Below are 22,744 nucleotides of genomic sequence, written 5' to 3' on the forward strand. Positions count from 1 at the left end.
CACCTGTGATTAGCACTATAAGGAAAGGCAAAGTGATGTAAAAAACTCTTCCTATTTATGGTTTGCTCATGATGAGTACAAAATGCGAACTTAGCTTGTTTGTTTCCAAGAAAATAAGCTCAGTATAGTAAGAAGTAAAATAAGTTTCTCTTTGCGTTATTACAATACTTATCAAAGGCAAATTTTGTGATGTCAAGTAACGTACTTGGGAACCTTCCTGCCTGCCTGCCTGCCTTCCCTCTCTTCCTCTCCTCTCTTTCTTTGTACTGGGAATTAAAACCAGGGGTGCTCTACCTCCAAGCTACACCACAAGCCCTTTTTGTTTTTATTTTCAAACAGGGTCCCACTAAGTTGCTGATGGTCTCAGTAAGTTGCCGAGGTTGGCTTTGAATCTTCAATCCTCCTGTCTCGGCCTCCCAAGTCCCAGGCTTACAGGCATGCACTACCTGTCAAATGGGGACTGAATTCCTTTAGCACAGGCACAGTGGGACTCACCTGTTGGACCTGGGGCAGGGGTGGGAGTGGTAGGATGGAATCAGAGATGAGGAAGGTTGCCCTGGAAGGAGGGGGAAAAACTTTTCCAACAGGGTAGGCTCAGGGCGGTGGGGACACAGGCCCAAAAGGACAACAGGGATCCCCTCTACCTGCTTCAGAGGTATCAAAATCTCCAAAATCAAGATTAAACTCAAAGGACTGGTTCAACTTCTGTAATAGGGAACAATAGGAGTCTTAAGAACAATTATTTCAGCTACCAGAAGTCTCTCATATTTTTAAGGGTGGAAAATTTTCTTGCAAGTTGTATATAAGATAAAAAATTTAGCCGGTGTGGTGGAACACGCTTGCAATCCCAGTACTTGGGGGACTGAGAAAGGAGGATCGAGCAGGTTTGTGGCCAGCCTCAGCTACTTTACAACTCAGCGAGACCCTGTTTAAAAGTAAAGAATAAAAAACAGGGCTGGGGGTGTAGCTCGGAGGTAGAATGCCCTTGGGTTCCATCCCCAGTACCACAAACAAAAACAAAAACAGAATCACTGAACTCTTGCTTAAGAAGTTTCTGGATGTTGGGTACAGTGGTGCAGCCTTTAATGTCAGCTACTGTGGAGGTGAGGGAGGATGATCTCAAGTTCAAGAACAGCCTGGACAACTTGGCAAAATCTGTCTCAAAAATAAGAATTTCAGCCAGGTATGGTGGTGCACAGTTGTAATTCCCACGCTTGGGAGGCTGAGACAGGAGGATCGCGCAAGTTCAAAGCCAGCCTTAGCTACTTAGTGAGGCTCTCAGCTACTTAGCGAGACTCTGTTTCCAAATAAAATATAAAACAGGTCTGGGAGTGTAGCCCGGAGGCAGAAGGCCTCTGGGTTCCATCCCCAGTACCACCACCACCACCAAAAAAATAGAATAAAATAAGATAAATAAATAAATAAATAATAAAATAAAAAATAAGAATTTCCAGGTGTGGTGGTGCATACCTGCAATCCCAGTATTTGAGAGGCTGAGAGCTGAGAATCACAGGTTCGTGGCTACCTCAGCAACTCATCTAGGAACTCACAACTTAGTGGGATCCTATTTGAAAATTAAAAAAAAAAAATAGGGTTGGGATGTGTAGCTCAGAGGTAGAATGCCCAAGTAATCACCTCTGCACCTACACACACACACACACACACACACACACACACACACACAGAATTTTTTAAAGGGTTAAAAAAAACTTTTTTTAAGTCAGGTGTGGTGGTCCACACTTGTAATCCCAGCATTTGGGAGGCTGAGGCAGGAGGATCACAGTTTGTGGACAACCTTAGCTACTTAGTGAGACCCTCTGCAACTCAGTGAGACTCTGTTTCAAAATAAAGAATAAAAGATAGGGCTGAGGGTGTAGCTCATAGGTAGAATGCCCCTGGGTTCCATCCACAGTACTGCAACAATAAACAAATAAAAATAAAAAATAGAAAAGGGTTGGGAATATTTCTTAATGGTAGAGCACTTGCCTAGCATGTGTGAGGACCTAGGGTCAAGCCACAGTACTACAAAACAAACAATAACAACAACACTTAAGTTTCTGTGCCTGTGTGTTGCAGTGTTGGACCTACACCCTCTTCAAGGAGCCTCAAGGTCTCTGGTCTAATTTCCAAGAGGCAGAACTAACTAAAAGGCAAATCAACACGTGGGATTGCATGAAACTGAAGAGCTCCTGTTCAGCAAAGGAGACTGTCAGGAACCTCAACCGAGAGCCAACAGAATGGGAGAAGATTTTTGCCACTTACTCCTCCAATAGAGGACTAATATCTAGAATATACAGAGAACTCAAGAAACTCAACACTAAAAAAACAAATAGTCCAATCAAAAAATGGGCAAGTGAACTAAATAGACACTTCACAAAAGAAGAAATTCAAATGGCCAATAAATGCATGAAAAAATGCTCAACATCACTGGCAATCAGAGAGATGCAAATCAAAACTACCCTGAGATTTCACCTTACCCCAACTAGAATAGCAACCATTCAAAACACAAACAACAGATGCTGGCGAGGATGTGGAGAAGTGGGAACTCTAAAACATTGTTGGTGGGATTGCAAATTAGTGTATCCACTTTGGAAAACAGTATGGAGAATTCTCAGAAGAATGGGAACAAATCTACCATGTGATCCGGCAATACCACTTCTGGGTATCTACCCAAAAGAAAAGAAACCAAACTACCAAACTAATGCATGTGTATCTATGTTCATAGCTGCACAATTCACCATAGCCAAACTATGGAACCAGCCAAGATGTCCATCAACAGATGAATGGATTACAAGACTGTGGGATATGTACACAGTGGAATTTTACTCAGCCATAAAAAAAAAAAAAAACTCAACTACATCATTTTTAGGGAAATGGATGAAACTGGAGGAGGACGTTATGCTAAGCGAGATTAGTCAGTCACAAAAAGTAAGGAATGGATGCTTCCCCTACTATGTGAAAGCTAAGGTGAAAGGGGTCATAGGAGGATATCCCGGTGAAAAGGGAGATCCTATAGAGGAGCAAATAAGGCAGCCTAACTGTGGGGATGGGAGAGGGGAAGAAGGAAACTCTCTAAAGCACACGATGTATTTATTCATATCATAGTCAACCACTAAGCCAAGCATGGGAGGGAGGGCTGGGGAGGGGGTGGGGTGGAGACTAGCTGGGGGCTGGCTGGGTGATGTGTGCATTTATGTCTACACAAGTTTTTTTTTTTTTTTTACCCCATTATGATGTATAAATACAATGCACCAATAATAAATAAATAAGTTTCTGGAAACAGGCTTAAGCAGTAAGAGAACTCTTTCTAGTGCTGAGCTCAGAGTGTGGAGCAAGTTGGGTTCTCAATGCTCTATTTCTTGTCTTTGACGATCACAAGAGTCCGGATGGTGAAGACAGAAGCTTACGAGGATCCACATACCCATTCCTCGGCCCCACAAAGTTTAGGAGAGGTGGAAAATTCCAGGGGCAACAAAAACTCTGAAATGACCCCAGGACTGCAAGCGGCTCCAGCTCTGTGCCCCAGCTCCAGCTCTGTGCCCCGGCACACTGCCTAACACCTGGCCTGTGAGGGACGCTTGATGAACTCTTGCTGAATGAGATGTGGCAACCAGCCTAAAACAAAACGCCCCCCGGCCAGATCTCTGCAACACAGCTGCAGCCGCACTGTCTAAAATCAGCCGCTGTCAAGCTCTGCTTTCCCCAAGCACCTTCTCTAAGGCTGCAAGGGGCCAGCTGACTCCAGAGACAAGGAGCCTAGAGGATGCTTTATTCTGCTTTGTGATCAGGCCCTACATTTGGATATCTTTTTTTTGTCTTTCAAGAGAACTAGAGCCATCTTGGGATACCTGTTAGATGTCACAGATAGTTTATCTCCAGGGAGTAAACGATATTCAGGGCTTATTCAGGGCTCCAGGTGGTGAGGCGTTGTGCAAGATCTTTACAGCAACCCTCTCAGGTTTTTTCTTCTTATTAGACAGATAAGAAAAGTGCTCAGAGAGGTTAAGTCAAGATGCAAGGTCACAGAGACAGAAAGGGCAGGGCCAGGTTAGAATCCAGGTTTGTCTCTCTCCAAAGCCATTATTGTTCCATCACTTGGGAATGCTACCAAAGGCTCCTGCAGCGGCCCTGTGGAGGGGACGAGGAGACGCAACTGTGCTGGTTACAACATGGTTTCTGGACGCACCACCAAATGCTGAGATTACAAGCGTGCACCACCACGCCTGGCTCTTTTCACTCCTTCTCATGACAGTTATTGAAGAAGCCTGTAACCGAGTCTGCTCTCAGAGCCGCCATACTCTGAGTGCTCCACAATGGACTAAACCTCTTCTGGCCTTCCCTGTGGTGTGCATAATTAGGACTTATATAATATCAGGTGCCTAAGTTCCCACAGATCTGCCTGAGGGATTCCTTTGGGGCGGAGGAGTACCCCTATGGAAGATGAATCTATTTGTCTATCTCACCCTTGTATCTGCCAAAACATCTGGGTGACCATCAACTAACTGAGCAGAAGTTAATATATGTGAAAAAAAATACACTGATTTTTTCCAGGTAGTCCCACCTGAAGTACACAGGAGCGATAATTGGTCAAGAGCATCCTTTCAGCCTGGCGGGGTGGTGCACAGATGAGAAGTTCAAAGACAGCCTCAGCAAGAAGCGGGACCCTCACCAACCCAGTGAGACACTGTTTCAAAAATAAAAATAAGCCAGGCATGGTGGTGCACGCTTGTAATTCTAGTACTTGGGAGGCTGAAAGAGGAAGATCGCAGGTTCACGGCCAGTCCCAGATACTCAGCGAAGCCTTCTGCAACCTAGTGAGACTCTTTTCAAAATAAAGAATAAAAAAATACTGGGAAGATGGCGACCGAGAAAAGCGGGGCTTAAGAGCCCCACTAACGACCAATCTCCATTACCACAAAATCAGCGCCTTTCATAGCCAGAAAACACCATTACCAGAGAAACAAAAAAATCACCAGGCTCCAGAGAGAAAGCGGACTGAGAACAGAGCTCAGAGCCACAGAGGAGATACACAGGCCTCACGCCCGAGGACGCGGCAGCAGTGCCATACTGCCGGCGGCAGCGGCGATTTCACCAGATGGCTACAGCAAGCCAAGGTGAGCCGCTGCGGAACAGCCAGGCGGGATTTCGTGGCGAAGGAACATCTAAAGCTCCCAGTGGCAGAGCTCAGCACACACTGCAGGGATTCAGAGTGGAAATCAAAACCAAGAAGAAATACGCCAGCCTCACGGCCGAGGGCGTGGCAGCGGCGCCATATTGTCACCGGCGGCAGCAGCAGCGAATTCACTGAGTCCAGTACGGCTACATCTGCGTACTCAAGAACAGTGAGTCAAATTGCGGGCCACAGAGGAGAAATCTCAGTACTGTACTCCCTGGGATTTGACCCAGTGGGGGAGTGGCGGTGGCAGAGATACCACACCATAGGAGAACGTGCAACCTGGCACCCCCCACAGTCTAAAGCAGCCTCTATCGACTCTCTGGGTCGGAGACTCTGTGATACAACCCAGTAAAGGAGTAGTGGGGTCTGAGATACTACTGACTCGAGATCCAGAACACCTTAAGTGAAGTCATAGTGACCCAAGGGAAGAACCCAGAGAAGGCACAAACTTCCAAAATCATGGGAAAGAGGAATAATACTGTAGCAACGAATGCCCACAACCCCACAACATCAGAACCCGATAAAACAGAAAATCAGAGATTTCTAGAAGATCAAATCAGGAAAATAACTGTAGAAATAATAGAGGTGCTTCGAAAAGAACTCAGAGAGAGCCAAAAAGAGATAAAGGATGCAATTAATGAAGTAAAGGCCTCAATTCAAAGCACAAACAACCGACTAGACCACATGGAGAACAGAATCTCGCTCTTAGAAAATGATCATTCCAAAAATGAACGCATAGTTTCTAATCTAGAAAAAAATATCCAACAGCAGGAATCTGACATTGAAGAAATATGGGCCCATTTTAAGAGAGCTAACCTAAGAATAATTGGAATAGAGGAGGGAAAAGAAAGTGAAACCAAAGGGATCAACAATATCTTCAAGGAAGTAATAGCAGAAAATTTTCCAAACATAGAGCAAGAGGTTGATACACAGGTCCAGGAAACTTATAGAACTCCTTTAGACAGGATCAGAGAAGAGGATCCCCACGCCACATAATTGTCAAAATGACCAATGTGGAAGCCAAGCAGAGAATCTTAAAGGCAACAAAAACAAAGGGCCAAGTGACGTTCAGAGGCAAACCAATTAGAATCACTCCAGACTTCCCAAACCAAGTCATGAGAGCCAGAAGGGCTTGGAGTAACATATTCCAAACTCTGAAAGAAAACAACTTCCAGCCAAAAATTTCCTACCCAGCAAAACTTTCTATCAAATTAGATGGAGAAATAAGAAGCTTCCATGACAAACAGAAACTGAAGGAATTTATGTCTTCAAAACCAGCGCTAGAGAAAATACTCAAAGAGATTAACTACAAAGAAGAAAGAGGTAATACACACCAGAACCAGAGAAACAAGATTTTCCATCCAACAGACAACTAAGATTGGTTATCTGTGGAGATTCATTATTTATATTAGTCTTTTACCTATCTCTAAATGGTATTGTTTGCCTTTATTGTTGTTAATTTTTAGGATTTCTAGTTGGAATACTAATATACCTTCAGATATAGCATTTGGAAATATTTTATCCAATTCTATTAGTAACTTTTAACTCTGTTTACATTGTCTTTGGATATACAATATTTTTTATTTTTTAATTTTTTAGGGAGTTTGTATACTCTTCTGTTGCCTGGGCCATTGAAATCATATCCAAGAAATCACTGCCAATTTCAATGTTGTGAGATTTTATGACCTAGATTTTCTCCTAAAAGTTTATAGTCTTAAGATTTGTATTTAGGTCTTTTATCTATTTTGAGTTAATATTTGTATATGGGATTAGGTAAGGGTCCAATTTTATTCTTTTCCATGTAATTATTATTTTTCAACAATATTTAGTTAAAAGATTATTATTTCCACCACCAAATGTTCGTGGAAACCTTGTCAAAAATAACTTGACAATATAGGGAAGAGTTTAGCTCTAGGCTTGTATTTAACTCCAGTGGTTTATATATCTGCCTTTAGAACAGTACTACACTGTTTCAATTATTGTAGCTTTATATGGTTTGAAATCAGAAAATATATATCTTCTAGCTTTGTTCTTTTTCAAGATCGTTGTGGGTATCTAGAGTCCATATTCCATATTAGGATAAATTTTTTTTTCTGAAAAATAAATATATAAATATGATAGTTTCACCAAAAAAAAAAAAATAGAAAAAAATATTCTCTGGTAAGAAAGAAAGTAAAAAGAAATATTGAAATGTTATCTTTAAGTCATCAAAAGCTTGTTATCAGACAAATGAAACTGTTATGTGAGATTATCATTTTTAAGTTTAGATAAATTGCTATAATACTAGATGTCAACCACTAAGCCAAGCATGGGAAGGAGGGATGGGGAGAGAATGGGGTGGGGATCGGGTGGGGGCTGACTGGGCGATGTGTGCATGTATGTCTACAAAAGTTTGTCTCCCACTATGATGTATGAATACAGTGCACCAATAAAAAATTAAAAATAAATAAATAAAAAAATAGGGTTGGGGGTATAGCTCAGAGGTAGAATGCCTCTCAACCCTAGTACATAAATAAATAAAATGATAAAAATAGGCTGGGGGTTCAATCCTCAGTAGTATAAAAAGAAAAAACATAGTGAAACTCTCAGCAACCTGTTTCAAAACAAAAAAGGGTGGTGGGGAGGGGGAGGTTCTCAGAAGCGCACGCGCGCACACACACACACACACACACACACACACACACACACACACACACACGCCAGGCATGGTGGTGCACGCTTGTAATCCCAGTACATGGGAGGCTGAGACTGGAGGATGGCAGGTTCAAAGATAGCTTCAGCTATTTAGTGAGGCTGTCAGCAACATAGTGAGACCTTGTTTCCAAATAAGAAATAAAATCAGTATGGGAATATAACTTGGAGGTAGGATGCCGGTGGGTTCAATTTTCAGTACCAAAAAAAAAAAAAAAAAAAAAGCATCCTTTCTGGAAATTAAGTACACACAATCTTGATTCATTCAAAGGGTACTTTTGGAGAACTTTGCATAGAAGGTCTTGTCACAGCCATTTATGGAATGTACAAACTGCAGTGCAGACAGAAGGTGCAACGTGACCAGAGCCCCAGGAATGGTCGCCAGGCTACACGACTGACTATGAGTATGAAAATTACATTTCTAAAGAAGACTAGAAATAGGGTGAGAAGTACTTGTTTTTTGGTCAGCTGCTGTTCAGGTGTTCTTTACAGTATGCCAGCGCTGGGATTTCAGGATGAATCCGGCATGGCCCTGTCTCTCCTGAGTCCGTGGCGGAGCTGGGGCGACAGTCTGCTGACGACTGAGTGCTGAGAGCCGCACACACAGGGCTGGGAGGGGAGGCGGCCACCTAGAGAAGGCCACCAAGCGCCTCCTGTTCTAGCCCTAACTAGTAGTGTGTGGTTCAGTGCCGTGAAAGGAAGACAAGGAGGAAAAGTGAGAATGAAGCATATGTTAGCTCACGAGCCAGGTGAAGACTGCGGACTAACCCGGGCGTGGGATGCGTGGCTGTAATCCCACTACTTGGGAGGCTGTGACAGGAAGATCTCAAGTTTGAAGCCAGCCTGGGCAACTTGGTGAGGCTCTCTGCAGCTTGATGAGACCCGGTTTCAAAATAAATAATAAAATAGGGAAGGGAGTGTGGTTTGAACGTAGACTGTCCCAGAGTTGAATCCCCAGTGTCTCTGCCTCTATCTCTCTGTATGTCCGTCCATCCGTCTATCCGTCCGTCTGTCTCTCACACACACACACACACACACACACACACACACACACACACACACACGAGTGTGGGCTAATCTGTAGCAGCAGAGCCCACAGGGAGTCCTGAGCTGGTGAGAGTGAACAGACGGCCTTGTGAGCGGCCTTGTGAGCGGAGGAAGTAACGTGAGACTTCTCAGGACCCCCCCCCCCCCCAGGACTTCTCCTAAGGACAGACTGGTGGACCCGCTGAGACGGGTTCTGCTTCTGTGTCCTGGCTGAAGGGGAAGGTAAGAGAGGGGGCGCCCACATGACCTCCGGGCTTCTGCCTGCAGGCGAGGTGTGGGCCCCTGAGGTAAGAACAGAGATGGAGGAGAGGCAGGTTGGTGGGGGAGCTTCTTCTTTGGGCATGCTGTGTCTGAAGTGTCTACTGCTTTTTGGATTAAAAATTAAGTCTCTTCTCAGCTAATCATATTTCATATTTAAGCGACAACCGACTTCCCAGCCTTGCCCAATCTCATTCAATCCGCTGTTTCTACCCCAGTTCGCCAACCTTGACTATCTGCCGCTTTCAGACCACAGTCATCTCCGTCGCTGCCCCTTTGCACATGGTCCCCTGGCCTGGTTGGCCGCCCATCTGTCTTTCCTGGTGGAAACCATGTGTCCCTAAACACTCTTCTTGGAAGCGTTTCTTAATTCTTGTGAATTGAGAAGTGCTTTTAAACATTTCTGAATAATGTTGCCATGGGAGGTGTTTTTTCTGTGGCTTTTTTGCGAGGGTAGAGGAGCCTAGAGCTAAGCCATGATCTCAGGAGGAACTTTAAGAAGCTGCAGAGTTTTTGATAGAGCTTTGCTAAATCCACTAAGAACTGTCAGCCCTGACCTCAGAACTTGTGTTTGGATGCCGCCTCTGGCCCACTAGAAATGGTGCCGCTGGCGTCACACTCTATGTTCTTAAGTTTGGGAGATAATTACTGCCATCCCTTGACCTCTAGCTGCCAGCCCCCCAAATAAAGGTTAAATATATATGTTTATAACTTTAATTGGTCAAACATTTATTTATTTATTTATTTATTTATTTATTTATTTATTTATTTATTTATTTATTTATTGTGGTACCTCCGAGCAACACCCCCGGCCCTATTTTTTTATTCTTTATTTTCTGAAACAGGGTCTCACTGAGTTGCAAAGGGCCTCATCTGAGGCTGTCTTGGAACCTGCGCAATCCTCTTGTCTCAGCCTCCCAAATGCTGGGATTACAAGTGTGCACCACCACGCCCGGCTTACTTGGTTGAACTTTTGAGGTCTCACAGTCACCTCTATCCTGGGTGACTTAAATCTTTTATTACATGAAGCCCAATAAGTTGGATGGCCATTAGCAAACTCTTCAGTATTCTCCAGTGTGGTCCTTTTATGCTGAAAGCCCCGGGCTGAAACTGATGGAAACAGTCTACCACAAGAATCACTCAAAACCTAGAAGATGCACTGTTTGGACAAAGAAACCAGCAAAGAACAACAAAATCTGAGCAAGAATCTTTTTTTTTCTTTTTAAGCAAGAATCTTTTGAATCTCTTATTACATTAAAAACAAATGAACAGACCATGTCTCGCTTCTCATATTCAAAGGAATTCTGAAGTGTGAACACTTTACAAGACTCAGAAGATCAGAAGCCGACACAACGGCCCCATAAAGCGCCCCTGACACACTCAGAAACAGTCTGTGGACAGAATCATTCTCTGTTCCGCTGCCTCTAGAACCAGTTGGAGCCTGAGCGCCCGAGCGCACATGCATTCCCACCGCCGCGTCACGCTAACAGCGCACTCGACTGCTTCCAGGCCTGTCTGATTTGTGCCACTGCTCATTTTTATAATGGGAAACCTATTCCAAACCTGGGATCTCTTGCCTTTTCCTGCAGCCCTGACTCTGCAGGGGACAAAGACTCCAAGCCAGAGAGAGAGAGAGAAGAGAGGAGAGGAGAGGAAAGAGAAGAGGGAGAGAGAGAGAGAAGAGGGAGGGAGGAAGGGAGGGAGGGAGAGAGAGAAGAGAGGAGAGGAGAGGAGAGGAGAGGAGAGGGAGAGAGAGAGAAGAGGGAGGGAGGGAGGGAGGGAGAGAGAGAGAAGAGAGGAGAGGAGAGGAGAGGAGAGAGGAGAGGAAAGAGAAGAGGGAGGGAGAGAGAGAGAGAAGAGGGAGGAGGGAGGGAGGGAGAGATGGAGGGAGGGTGGGAGAGGGAGAGAGAGGGGGAGAGAGAGAGAGAGAGAGAGAGAGAGAGAGAGAGAGAGAGAGAGAGAGAGAGAGAACACCAGAGGAGCAGAAGGAGTTTCTTCTCTGGGCATCACATCTGCTTCTGGCTCTGGCTTGGCCTCAGCCACCAGTTCCCCCATGGCCCCCCTCAGAAGACAGAGCACAACCACAAGATCCCCTTCCAAGACAGGCGCGCGTGGGGGGGGGGTGAGGAGGGCTGCGGGAGGCTGCTGAGGTCAGCTGTTGGCGGCCTGAGTCAGCATCTTTAGAGCAGAGGGAAAGAGGCTTTCCCCCCCTCAAAAACCCCAAATGTACCAGCAACCCAAGGGCCCACAGCCAGTGTGCATGGCACCCCACAACTGAGGTCCAGCCACCCACTCACAGCTGCTTCACAAAAGGACAGGAGGGCTGGAGAGACAAGGAATCGTGCCAGGTGCTACACCGGTGTGCAAGGAGCTGCTGCAGGAACCTGTAGCACCAAGTCGTGCCTCGAGCCAGTCGGCCGCAGTGTTCAGTCCTTAAATTAATAAACACAACAATGACCTCGTGCAGAAACCATTTCCCCAGGAAGACATGGAGCTTCAGGTTCCAACGAGCTGTGGCTTCTAGAGTGAGGGGTGAAAGAGGCTCGCTGGGGTGCAATGGAAAGAGAGTTATAATACTCTGATTTGCGAAAGCAATTCCACTTCAAGTGTTTCTCTGGATACAAAAAATAAAAAAAAGCAAAATACAACATGGTAGGCAGCCTTATGTGCTAACTTAAAGTTTGAAAAGCTCCTTACTCTTGATATAGCCTGTACTCTTCCCTTCAAGTGCCTAATCATTATTTTCCTAAATAAATCTCTGCTTTTGTCTAAAAAAAGGAAGGAAGGAAGGAAGGAAGGGGAAGAGGAAGGGGAAGGGAAAAGTTTGGATGTAAAGAAACTAATCTCTTAAAATAGAAGTGATGAAATTAGGAATGATTTTAAAAATTTCTGTCCACTCTTCAGAATATTTGGACCTGCCAAGTGTGGTGGCGCACGCTTGTAATCCCGTGCTTGGGAGGCTGAGACAGGAGGATCGCGCAGGTCCTAAGCCAGTCTCAGCTACTTAGTGAGGCTCTCAGCAACTTAGTGAGACCCTGTTTCCAAATAAAGTATAAAATAGGGCTGGGAGTATAGCCCAGAGGTAGAAGGCCTTTGGGTTCCACCCCCAGTACCACCAAAAAAAAAAAAGAAAAGAAAAAGAAAAGAAAAGAATATTTGGACCCATGGATAGTTCTCTAGCTCTCTAAAAAGGCCCCCTCCTGACTGAGCACCCAGCACTGGAGAGGGTGCGTGTGAAGCAGAGAGTGAAGGGCCCTGGCCTGGCTTGCCAGCTGGTCCACATCAGTTCTGCTCACCAAGGAGAAAGCACAGACTAACTGCACACACAACTTCCCTGTGTTTTTCAAGTTTTCTTTACTGACTGCACGTGACTTTTCCAATGAGGGGAGGCCTTTCACTTTAGCAATTCCAGGGAAGTGAGAGCTGAAGTATCGCTGACCCAGGAGCCTCTGGGGCTCTTCAGTTTCTCCACCCCATGACCTGTGAAAGTCTCCTTATTCCTCAGTGCTGGCAGAGAGCGAGAGAAAGAGAGCAGCCGGCGGCTTTCGGACACCGGGTTTGGCAGAATCCTCAAAGGCAACATTAACTCGGAAGAACTGTAGGTTCTGGTGGTTGAATAAAAAAGTGCTTTCTCACTCAGCTGCAGCATACTCTTGTTTCCAAAATGACAAGTGTTTCCTGCAGAGAGCCACTCACACCTCACGCACCAATTGCCCTGCATCTACCCGGGCCGTTCATCTCTGTCTTCGCCTTTCCATCCCCAGAGCGCTGTCGGTTGAGAATGGAAAAACCAAAGTCCAAGCATGGAAAGTCCAAGACGACCACATGAACTGATAAGTGGTGGAGAGGGTACAGGCACAAGCAAATCTGCTCCCAGACAACACAGCCATGAGCAGCCTTCTGGGGTGAAAACATTTCAGAAGGTTGTTTCTGGCTCTGGAAGGGGAAGGAGGGACAGCCCTGGGATGTTTGTTGGGTTTTCTCTAAGAGAAAAGCACCGCTGTTTAAAAGTCCATCGCTGACACAGCCAGGCTTCGGGTAGCTCTCAGGGCTGCTCAGGGAAATGGCAATGCTGTTCCGCCATGCTGGCGCTCCTTAGGCAAAGCGTGGGGAGTTGCAGGCTCAGGCTGGCTCAGCAGGGCTCCTGGGGATGTGGAGATCACTCACGGGCCCCAGCATGAGGCAAGCCCTCCTTCTGTGCCAGGCAAAGTGCTAAGCACTTTATACACAGCCTCTTATTTCTCACAATTCTATGCCTAAAGTCTCCCATCACATGCAGCACTAGGGGACACAGGCCCGGGCCTGCTGCCCTTGAGCCCATACTTTTTCAACCAACCCAGACAGAACTAGCCAGCTAAGACCAATCCATCAGCGCTCTAATAGAAAGAGTCGATCCCTGTTGCAGTGCTTGGCACCTACCTTACCCTATGACATTCAAACGCCCTGCATGTTCCAGGGCAATTTCAATTTCAAACTTTTGGACTCCACCACACCCAGGGTGTACTCACATTTGCCTCATGGCGAGGTTGGCTCCAGGAAGCCTCCCTTGCTCACCCATGTGGGCTTGTACAATCCCCAGCACCTTTTCTTCCATGGAAGGATGGGCATTGCTCCCAGATGACAAACCCTCCACATGCCCCCACCTGCTTCACATACACCTCATCTTGTGTTATCTTCACAGCTGAAACCTAAGCTCCTTTTATACCAACTAAAAGACCATTCTCAACGAGAGAATCCTATAAACCACAGATAAACAATCTATAGAAGAAACCAGTCCTGCCTAAAATTGTTATGCTAATTATCTTTGTAGGTGGCCTGGCGTTGCATAGAATGGCCTTATTGAAATATGATTTTAAAATATTTCATTAATCTGGGTGTGGTGGCACATGCCTATAAACCTAGTACTTGAGAGGCTCACAGGTTTGAGACCAGCCCTAGCAATAGTGAGACTCTGTTTCAAAAGAAAATTAAAAAGAGCTGGGGGAGCTGGGCGTGGTAGCACACACTTGTAATCTGAGCATTTGGGAGGCTGAGACCAGAGGATCGCGGTTCGCGGACAGCCTGAGCTACTTAGTGAAGCCCTTTGCAACTCAGTGAGACCCGGTTTCAAAATAAAGAATAAAAAATTTAAAACAAAACAAAACAAAAAAAAGAGCTGGGGGGCTGGAGTATAGCTCAGTGGTAGAATGCTCCTGGATTCAATCCCTGTTACTGAAAATAAAGTACCTCATCAGAACAAAACTCCAAAATGGGAAGTGCCAACTTGTAATTTAACAGGAACTAGTGTAAAGTCCTGTGCTTAGATTAAAACAAATAAATGCTCGCCGGGCATGGTGGCGCACGCTTGTATTCCCCGTGCTTGGGAGGCAGAGACAGGAGGATTGCGCAGGTTTGAAGCCAGCCGCGCTGGCTTAAGAGACCTTGTTTCCAAATAAAAAAGTATAAAATAGATCTGGGAGTGTAGACTGGAGGTAGAAGGGTTTCCAGGAACCCCAGTACCACCACCACCACAACCACCACCACCACCACCACCACCACCACCACCATCATCATAATTATTAAGTGCTCAAACATGAACACAATAAAAACTCAGCTTGGCTATAGCTGGTTGGTACTCACCTCTAACCAAGTTACTCAGGAGGCTGAGGCCAGAGGATTAAAAGTCTCAGCCTAGCCTCAGCAACTTAGTGAAACCCTGCCTCAAAATAAAACAAAAAGGGCTGGGGATGTAAATCAGTGCTAGTGTGCTAGTCCAGTGTGTGCAAGACCCTGGGTTCAAATCCCAGCATGGTGGTGCATGCCTGTAATCCCAGTACTTGGGAGGCTGAGTTAGGAAAGTTGCAGGTTCGAGGTCAGCCTCAGCAATTTAGCAAGGCCCTTACCAACTTTGTGAGACTGTTTCAAAATAAAAAAATAAAATAGGGCTTAAGGTGGAAGTTAAAGGTAGAATGCCCTGGGTTTAATCTCTAGTATCACAAAAAATAAAATAAAATAGAACCCTCAAACTTTTGGTAGTAAAGCTGGAAACAAGCTCAACGGGACTGCTGACAGAAGAGAATAGTGGATGTACTGCTGAGATGCATCGTGGGAGTCCAGTGCCCAGACCATGGGAAGCAGAGGCTCAGCTGAATCCCAGCGGAGCCTTCATTATCCAGAATAACAAATACTGCGTTTGATTCTGCAAAGCAGGCTTACTGACAAGACTCGGGGTGTCCATCCTGGATAAGAAGAGAGAATACAGAAGCACAAAGGAGCCTTTGGACGCCTGGGAGGTCTCCGTGTGGAAGAGGGAGTCTAGAACGCGAACCACTGTGTGGAAGCTATAAGTTTCTGTTCAACAGAAAGAGGAACTTCTAAACCAATTGAAAAATAGTCCTCAAAGATGTCCACATCCTGCTCCCTGGCACCTGGGACTGTCACCTTACGTGGCAAAAGGGATTTGGTAGATGTGACTGAGGTTAAGGAACTTGGGGCCGGGAGACTTTCCTGGGTTGTCCTGTGAGTGCAACACAGGAGTCTATATAAGCAGGAGGCAGGGGCGTCAGAGAAAGAGATGTGACAACAGGAACACTCAGAAACAGATCAGAGGATGTGACGCAGCCGGCTTTGCAGATGGCAGATGGAGCTACAAACTGAAAATACAGGCATCCTCTAGCCGCTGGAAAAGAGGGAAGGAAGCAGATTATCCCGTGGAGCTTCTAGGAGTGCAACCCTGATGACACCTTGATTTTCACCAAACACGACCCAGTTCAGTTCCAACCTCCCAGACTGGAACAGGGTAAATCTGGGTTGTTTTAAATCACTAGGTTTGTGGTGACTTGTTAGAGCAGCAACAAGAAATGAATGTGACATCTAGTAGAGGCGTGGCCATGACCAGCACCAGTGAGCTCCCCCAGGAGGCAATCAATAAGAGCTGACCAGCCGGGCGTGGTGGCGCACGCTTGTAATCCCAGTACTTGGGAGACTGAGACAGGAGGATCTGGGTTCTCGAACAGCCTCAGCTACTCAGTGAGGCCCTCCGCAACTCAGTGAGACCCTGTTTCAAAATAAAGAATAAAAAATAGGGCTGGGGGTGTAGCTTGGAGGTAGAATGTCCCCTGGGTTCCATCCCCCATCCCCAGTGAAGAAGAAGAGGAAGAAGAAGAAGAGGAGGAGGAGGAGGAGGAGGAGGAGAGAGGAGGGGGGGGAGGAGAGCCAAACAGCATCTCTGCCCGTCAGGAAGGTTGTGCAGGCAAGTTCTGCATTAAGCAGAAGTCAGCTGGATGGCCCACGGGTAAGCCTGCACCCTGTGGCAGAGCCTTCTGCATCTGTATCCCATGTGCGGGCCTGTAGGTAGGCAAAGCTTGGCCCCCGCCCTCTCTCCAGGACAGCTGTGGTAGTGACTCTTTCTACCTCCACCCTGGGAAAGACAGGCTTCGGGAAGAGGTCCTAACAGTCTCCAGGCCCGGGGCGGCCAGGACGCCTACCTGAGCAGAGGACACCCTTGTTCCTGGCGCAGGAGAAGTTGTCGCACTCGCAGAAGGGCCCGTAGATCTTGCCAAACTCGCTCTCGAAGCAGGAGCACTGGTTGCAGCTGCACTCGCCACGCCCGCTGCACAGTGGCTTGCCCTCTGCCTCCCGGCACAGGTTCTGGTACACACTCTGGTTCTCCCCTTCCTGGCACTCGCACCTGGTGCCCAGGTGGCTGGGGTTGCACCAGCACAGGCCGCAGATGTACGTGCCGTTCCCGCTGCACCTGGTGCTGTCCGGCTCCATCCCCGCGCTGCAGCTGCACGTGCAGTTGTAGGTGACCTCCACCTGTAGGCTGTCCCGGAACCCCACAGGCCGCAGGGTGAAGAGCTGTTCTGTGGGTTTGCCGGGGCAGCTCCGGGCCTCCACTGATACCTCAAAAGATGCCTGGGAGGAAGGAAGAGAGAGGACATTGTGGCTGTGGCAAGTCAGGGCCCCGATCACCTAGGGACTCGGCCAATCATGACTCCTGTGAAGTCCGGCCCCTCGGCCCCTCCACGTGCACAGGGAGAAGCCACAGGCGGCCTAGGAAGAAGAGGGCAAGGATCAGCAAGCTCGCCAGCTTCGTGGAGAAGAGGCCACTCAAGTAGGCTAACCTTTGACAGGCCTCGCTTGCTTCCCTAGCGTTCATTATCCCCGCTCATCCTCACCACCCCAAGGAATAGGGCTTTCAAGAGAAAATGCCACATGAAGTCACTCAAGTTTCTCCCCCTTCTCCTACCCTGTCCTCTTCCCACTCCGCTGCGACACATCTCTTTCCTCCACATTTCAAAAGTCTTTCAGCCAACAAGTGTCTACAGGGCACGGTCTGCCGGGTGTAGTGCAGGACCAGTAGACCCTGCCCTCCCCTCTTCTCTGCTGAGAAGGGATGGGCTGATGTCTGAGGTCTCCTCCAGCACACTTGAACCCCATCCTCCACCCTGCACCCCAATTCTCCCACTGGGAGTGGCTCTCACAGCTGTACCTTGCTCAATCAGCCTACAACCCTGAGGCTTTAAAGGAGAGTCACTGTCTAATGAAACCTGCCACACACATGGACAGCCTTTCTTTTAAAACAACGTAGGAGCTGAGGTGGTGATGCGGATCTGTAATCCTAGAGACTCAGGGGGCTGAGGCAGGAGGATAGCAAGTTCAAGGCCAGCCTCAGCAACTTAGTGAGATCTTGTCTCAAAATAAATATGTCGGGTATGGTGGTATACGCTTGTGATCCCAGCATTCGGGAGGCTGAGACTGGAGGATCACGGTTCGCGGACAACCTCAACTACTTAGTGAGGCCCTCCGCAACTTAGTGAGACCCTGTCTCAAAATAACGAATAAAAAATAGGGCAGGGGTTGTAGCTTGGAGTTCAAATGTCCCTGGGTTCTATCCTCAGACCCACAAACAAAACAAAACAAAATATATATAAAACAGGCCTGGAGATGAGGCTCAGTGGTAGAGTACCCTAGGTTCAATCCCCAGTATCACTTACAAAAAAAGAAAACAAGAAAAATGATGTAGGGAAATGTTTCTTTCTTTTTTTTTTTTTTTTGTGGTACTGGGGTTCCTGGAAGCCCTTCTACCTCCGGGCTACACTCCCAGACCTATTTTATATTTTTGAAACAGGGTCTCTTACTCCAGCGCGGCTGGCTTCGAACCTGCGCGATCCTCCTGTCTCCGCCTCCCAAGCGCGGGGATTACAAGCGTGCGCCACCACGCCCGGTGTAGGGAAATGTTTCTAAGTGTGGAGTTTCTCATAGGTTGCCTTGGAAACAGACAGGTAAACTGAGAAGGGTGGTAGACGGTGAGACGGGGATGGGCTGGAGAGCTACAGCATGGCTCCCCACCCTCTACCTTGCACTCCAGTGAGAGAAGAACCGGGGGGGATCGAATCACCCAGTGGGAGTAGGGCCTTGGCCAGGCACTGTCAGCTCTACAGAAACCCTGCAGGTAGTGGCCCACTGACGATGGCCCTGGGAGGTGCTTCTCCTGGGGGCTTTCCCCGCTCCCCGGACAGGCCCGGCCCACCCTGTCAATGGGCCTCAAAGGCTCCTCAGATCAGGGTTGGGAACCCTGTTCCTTATTACTATTCTTAAATCTATTATTTGGGTTAAAACAAAGCTGACCTTAAAAGTCATCAGTAACTTGATTTATTGGGCATACTCTTCAAGTAACAGTATTATTTTTTTAGAACAATGAAAATACCTGTTTCCAACCATTCTATAGATCCCTCTCACTCTGAGATCTTTTCCTTCAAAAAGGCCTTTTCTCAGGTCCTGTGACATCTGGGGACCCTGGGGCAATGTGACTGAGGACAGACCAGACTCTGGTTCTGGATACCATCCTGCCTGGCAGTGAGCCAGGGCCTCACAGGTCTTGACAACACACCCGCAGGACTCTGCACTGGCCAAGACACTTAGCAGGAAGAGCTGAGGTGAGCTGAGGACAAGGGCCAGGAGCCCAGGGTCAGGAGACACTAGAGAGGCCAAGTCAGCTGCAAACAGTTTGGACTAGCCGCCCTGCCTTCATTTCTCTGTGGAGTGGGGAGGGAGAGGCAGAGGTGGGAAATGACACACAGAAGTTCAAAGCCGAGTCTCAAGGCCCTGAGCTCCAGGGAGGCACTCTAGTTAAGAAAACGAGACGGGAATCCACTGGCACTGAACTCTGTTGACAACATGAACGGTTAGCAGCTCCCCAGGGTCCACTAGCACCTGGCACTGTGCTGGACACTACTCCAAGCATTGCTATGTGCCCCATTTCACCAGGCAGCAGCCACAGGGGATTGGGGTTGTGAACGTGGTTACGGGCACACGGCAGTGCGGGGGGAGGGGGGGCTTGCCTAAAATCAGGCCAGCGCTCAGAGCATCACCTCTTACAAGGAGTAACGGGGTAGATGTCCGTGTCCAGATCTGGGCACAAAGAGAGCACCAGCCTGCTTACTGCAGGGACCACTAATGGCGATCCTAAAAGTGGTACCAGAGGCTTCTCAAAAGCTTCCTGGCTTCTTGTCCTGGAATGATCTGGGCCTGTAGATTGGAAGGGGCTGGTGCCGAGCCTGACCAACACCATCCCCGAGACCACCAAGAATGCAAAGGAGAGCAGAACCTTCAAAGGGCGATGTCACTCCTCCCTCGGAGGCCCAGACAGTTGCAGGACTCTGCCACTTCCTGGGCTACAGCTTGCCAGACTTGTTAAATGAAGAGCCCCTGTCCCACAAAGGCAGCTGTAGGTCAGCAATAAACAACCAAGGAATGACCTGCACCGAGAGCCAAAGGCACTTCATTACTGAGGTGATGGGGAGGATCCATCTGTACACACAGGCAACCCGGCCTGCATCAGGGATAAAGTCAGCAATGAGAGAATGAATCCCCTGCCGATGTGCTGGGCCTGAGGGAACCTCTGAACCCATGCCAACACCTGTGTCACCCAGGAGTAGAAACTCACACTGAATGCCTGGATGCGCGGGCAAGGTGACCTGGCCTCAGACAAGGCTTCAGCCCAACAGCGGTGTCTATTCCACATGGCTGGCCTGTGGCTGCTGTCTAATGACCAGACAGAGGGGTGCTGTCTGTCTCAGCCGCAGGTCTCAGCTCCTGCTGGACATGGAAATGCTCTAAACAGCGCTCCGGGAACAGCAAGTGATCTGTTCACTCGCCCTCCCTCCAGAGTCCGTTTCCTCCTGGCTTGGGGGAGAGTCCAGAGAGGCTGCGGGAGCTCTGCTCTGCTCCCTCCCCTAGTGAGGGAGGATTTCAACGCAACACCAATACCAAAGGCTCCCTAGTTCCTGCAGACTTTCCAGTCTCTACTCCAAGATTCCAGAGGAAGGTCACAGGCCCATAGCCTTCCTGCCCAGACGTGTGATTTAATCTCACTGGTGCCCCTGGGATGCCCTTGGTGCCTGTGGAGTTGCTGGCCTGGTCCATTCTTTCAAAAGGCCTGCCCAGCCCCCACCCAAGCCCACCAAGCCTGGGGCTGTGCAGATGCCAAGTCCACTCAGATCTCAATGAAACAAAGAGCTGGGAGGACACAGGGTACAGAGCCCGGAGCAGACAGCAGTGGGGGCAGGGAGGGCGTGCCATGGGAAGTCCGTGACAGGGCTCACAGGGCCCTTTGTGCTGGGCGTTGGTGCTGGTCGCGCAGCCGGCCACTTGCATACTGATTTGTTAAGGGCAGCTCATGAGAATACCAACTCCCGGGGCTGCGTCCACTTGGGCAGTCTTGTTGGTGTTAGGATCAGGGGAGGAAAATTAGAGAATACCTAAACCTGTGGGCAAGAGAATCTAAGTGGATTGGGGGCATCAAGATTTTTTTGTACGTATGGTACTGGGGATGAAATTCAGGGGCATTCTACCACCAAGTTACACCCCGATATTTTATTCTTTATTTTGAAACAGGATCTCACTAAGTCTCACTAAGTTGCAGAGGGCCTCACTAAGCATCTGAGGCTGGTTGCAAACCCATGATCCTCCTATCTCAGCCTCCCAAATACTGGGATTATAAGCTCACACCACCATGCCCAGCTGGGCTTCAAGATTGTACTTAAGGAGGATTTATTTCTCTCTGAGAGCACCCTGCTCCCTCACCCCCTGTCCCTTCTCCTGCTTCTTGCTGGGCAGATACATTAACCCAGTGAACACAGGGTTGTCACAGAGCCAGCATCTCTGGTTAGATGTGGCCATTAGCCACAGCCTGCCCCTCTGCCACCTCTGCAGGAAGCTGTCATCATGACGAGGTGAGGTCTCCTTAACCTGGCTATCCCCAGGCTGTCCTTGTCCCAGGCCTGACCTTCACATACCTGCTTAAGCTGAACACTACTCACTTTTCCCAATCCCTCTTCTCCAGGTGAGTCCAGAGCCTTCAACTGGGCCCCCTGCTCCTGTCTCCCCTCACCAGTCCCTAACTTGTCCTTAGTCCTTCCAACTATGGCACCTAAGAATAGAAACCCACCTGCCATGCACTGGCCAAACCCCTCGGCTTGGCATGAGCATCCCACCTGAGTGGCCTGGGCCAGCCACTGTCTCCTGAGTCCCAAATCAGACTGGTCACCTGCACAGACATCACCCTCTGCTGCTTCCTACCTGCAAAGCGCGATGCTCTTCACACCCTAGCCAATGTGCCTTGCGCCGTGTCCACTGATGGGAGCACGCTGTCAGATGGGAGCACTCCGTCAGATGGGAGCACTCCATCAGATGGGAGCCCTCTGTAATGACAAGCCTTCCTTCCTTGGGGCTCCCGTAGCACCAGGCCATCTCTATCACGGCACTGGTCACCCTCTACAGGGTTGATCCACTGGCATGCTTACTTTGCCCACAGGACTCTGAGCCCTGTTGTCAACCTCATCTATCCATCCCGGGGAAGCACAGTACTTAGCACATAAACATTTAGTAAACACAAGTGGATTTCAGCACAGTCGCAGGCAAGTGCTGAAATGCTGAGTGCAGACGAACGGCAGACGCACATCCTCACTTGGTAGCACACCTGGCTGTGGGAGCCCAACCGTAAACTCCTGGGATACAACCCAGCTGGAGAGGAGGGATGGAAAGATTGCATGCTGGGGCCAAGCCGAAGAAAATCACACTGACCTCAGCTGACGCCAGGGACGGGGGAAGTGGCAGACCCATCTATGTCGGCACAGAGGTGCGGGCAGGGCCGGCTTGCTGGGTGTCTGCCACGGTGTCCTACTTAGAATATGAGCTTAGTTTTAGTCTCTTAAAAATTAATCTTTTAATATGGAGCTCACATTTTCATTTTACACCGGGCTCCACAAACTATGTAGCCAGTTCTGCCTGCCACTACCTCCAAGGCCCTCCTGGGCACTAGACCCTGCAGGTCTCTGTGGCTTGGTGACCACATTCGGCTCAGGTGAGCAGAGTGGCTGCTGCCCCGAGCCAGGCTATCTTCATCCACAGAAAACAAAACCCTACTGCCCTTGCAACAGAGCCAGGGGCCTTGTGACCATGGCCCTTGGACAGCAGGACAATAACACTGGGACAGTGAGAGATGACAGCATGGAGGCTGGCCTCAGGGCCTGCTGCTATTTCAACAGGGTCCTAGCCACTGAATCCCAAAGGAAGAGCTGCCCAAGG

At 48.3% G+C, this 22,744-nt stretch overlaps 1 protein-coding gene across 2 annotated transcripts in view; it reads right to left on the reverse strand.

Moving 5' to 3' along the window:
* Positions 1-22,744, reverse strand: part of ITGB5 (integrin subunit beta 5) — a gene marked incomplete at both ends in the record, with an annotated part of 131,174 nt that overhangs the window by 24,402 nt on the left and 84,028 nt on the right. For both annotated transcript variants that reach the window (XM_080696225.1, XM_080696226.1), the window contains one exon: positions 16,639-17,068. In XM_080696225.1, the coding sequence (XP_080552351.1) occupies positions 16,639-17,068 (430 nt within the window). The remainder of the gene's footprint in view (positions 1-16,638; positions 17,069-22,744) is intronic.

Source organism: Muscardinus avellanarius (genome assembly GCF_963383645.1).
Source record: "Muscardinus avellanarius genome assembly, chromosome: 5".
In the NCBI taxonomy this organism is placed as follows: domain Eukaryota; kingdom Metazoa; phylum Chordata; class Mammalia; order Rodentia; family Gliridae; genus Muscardinus; species Muscardinus avellanarius.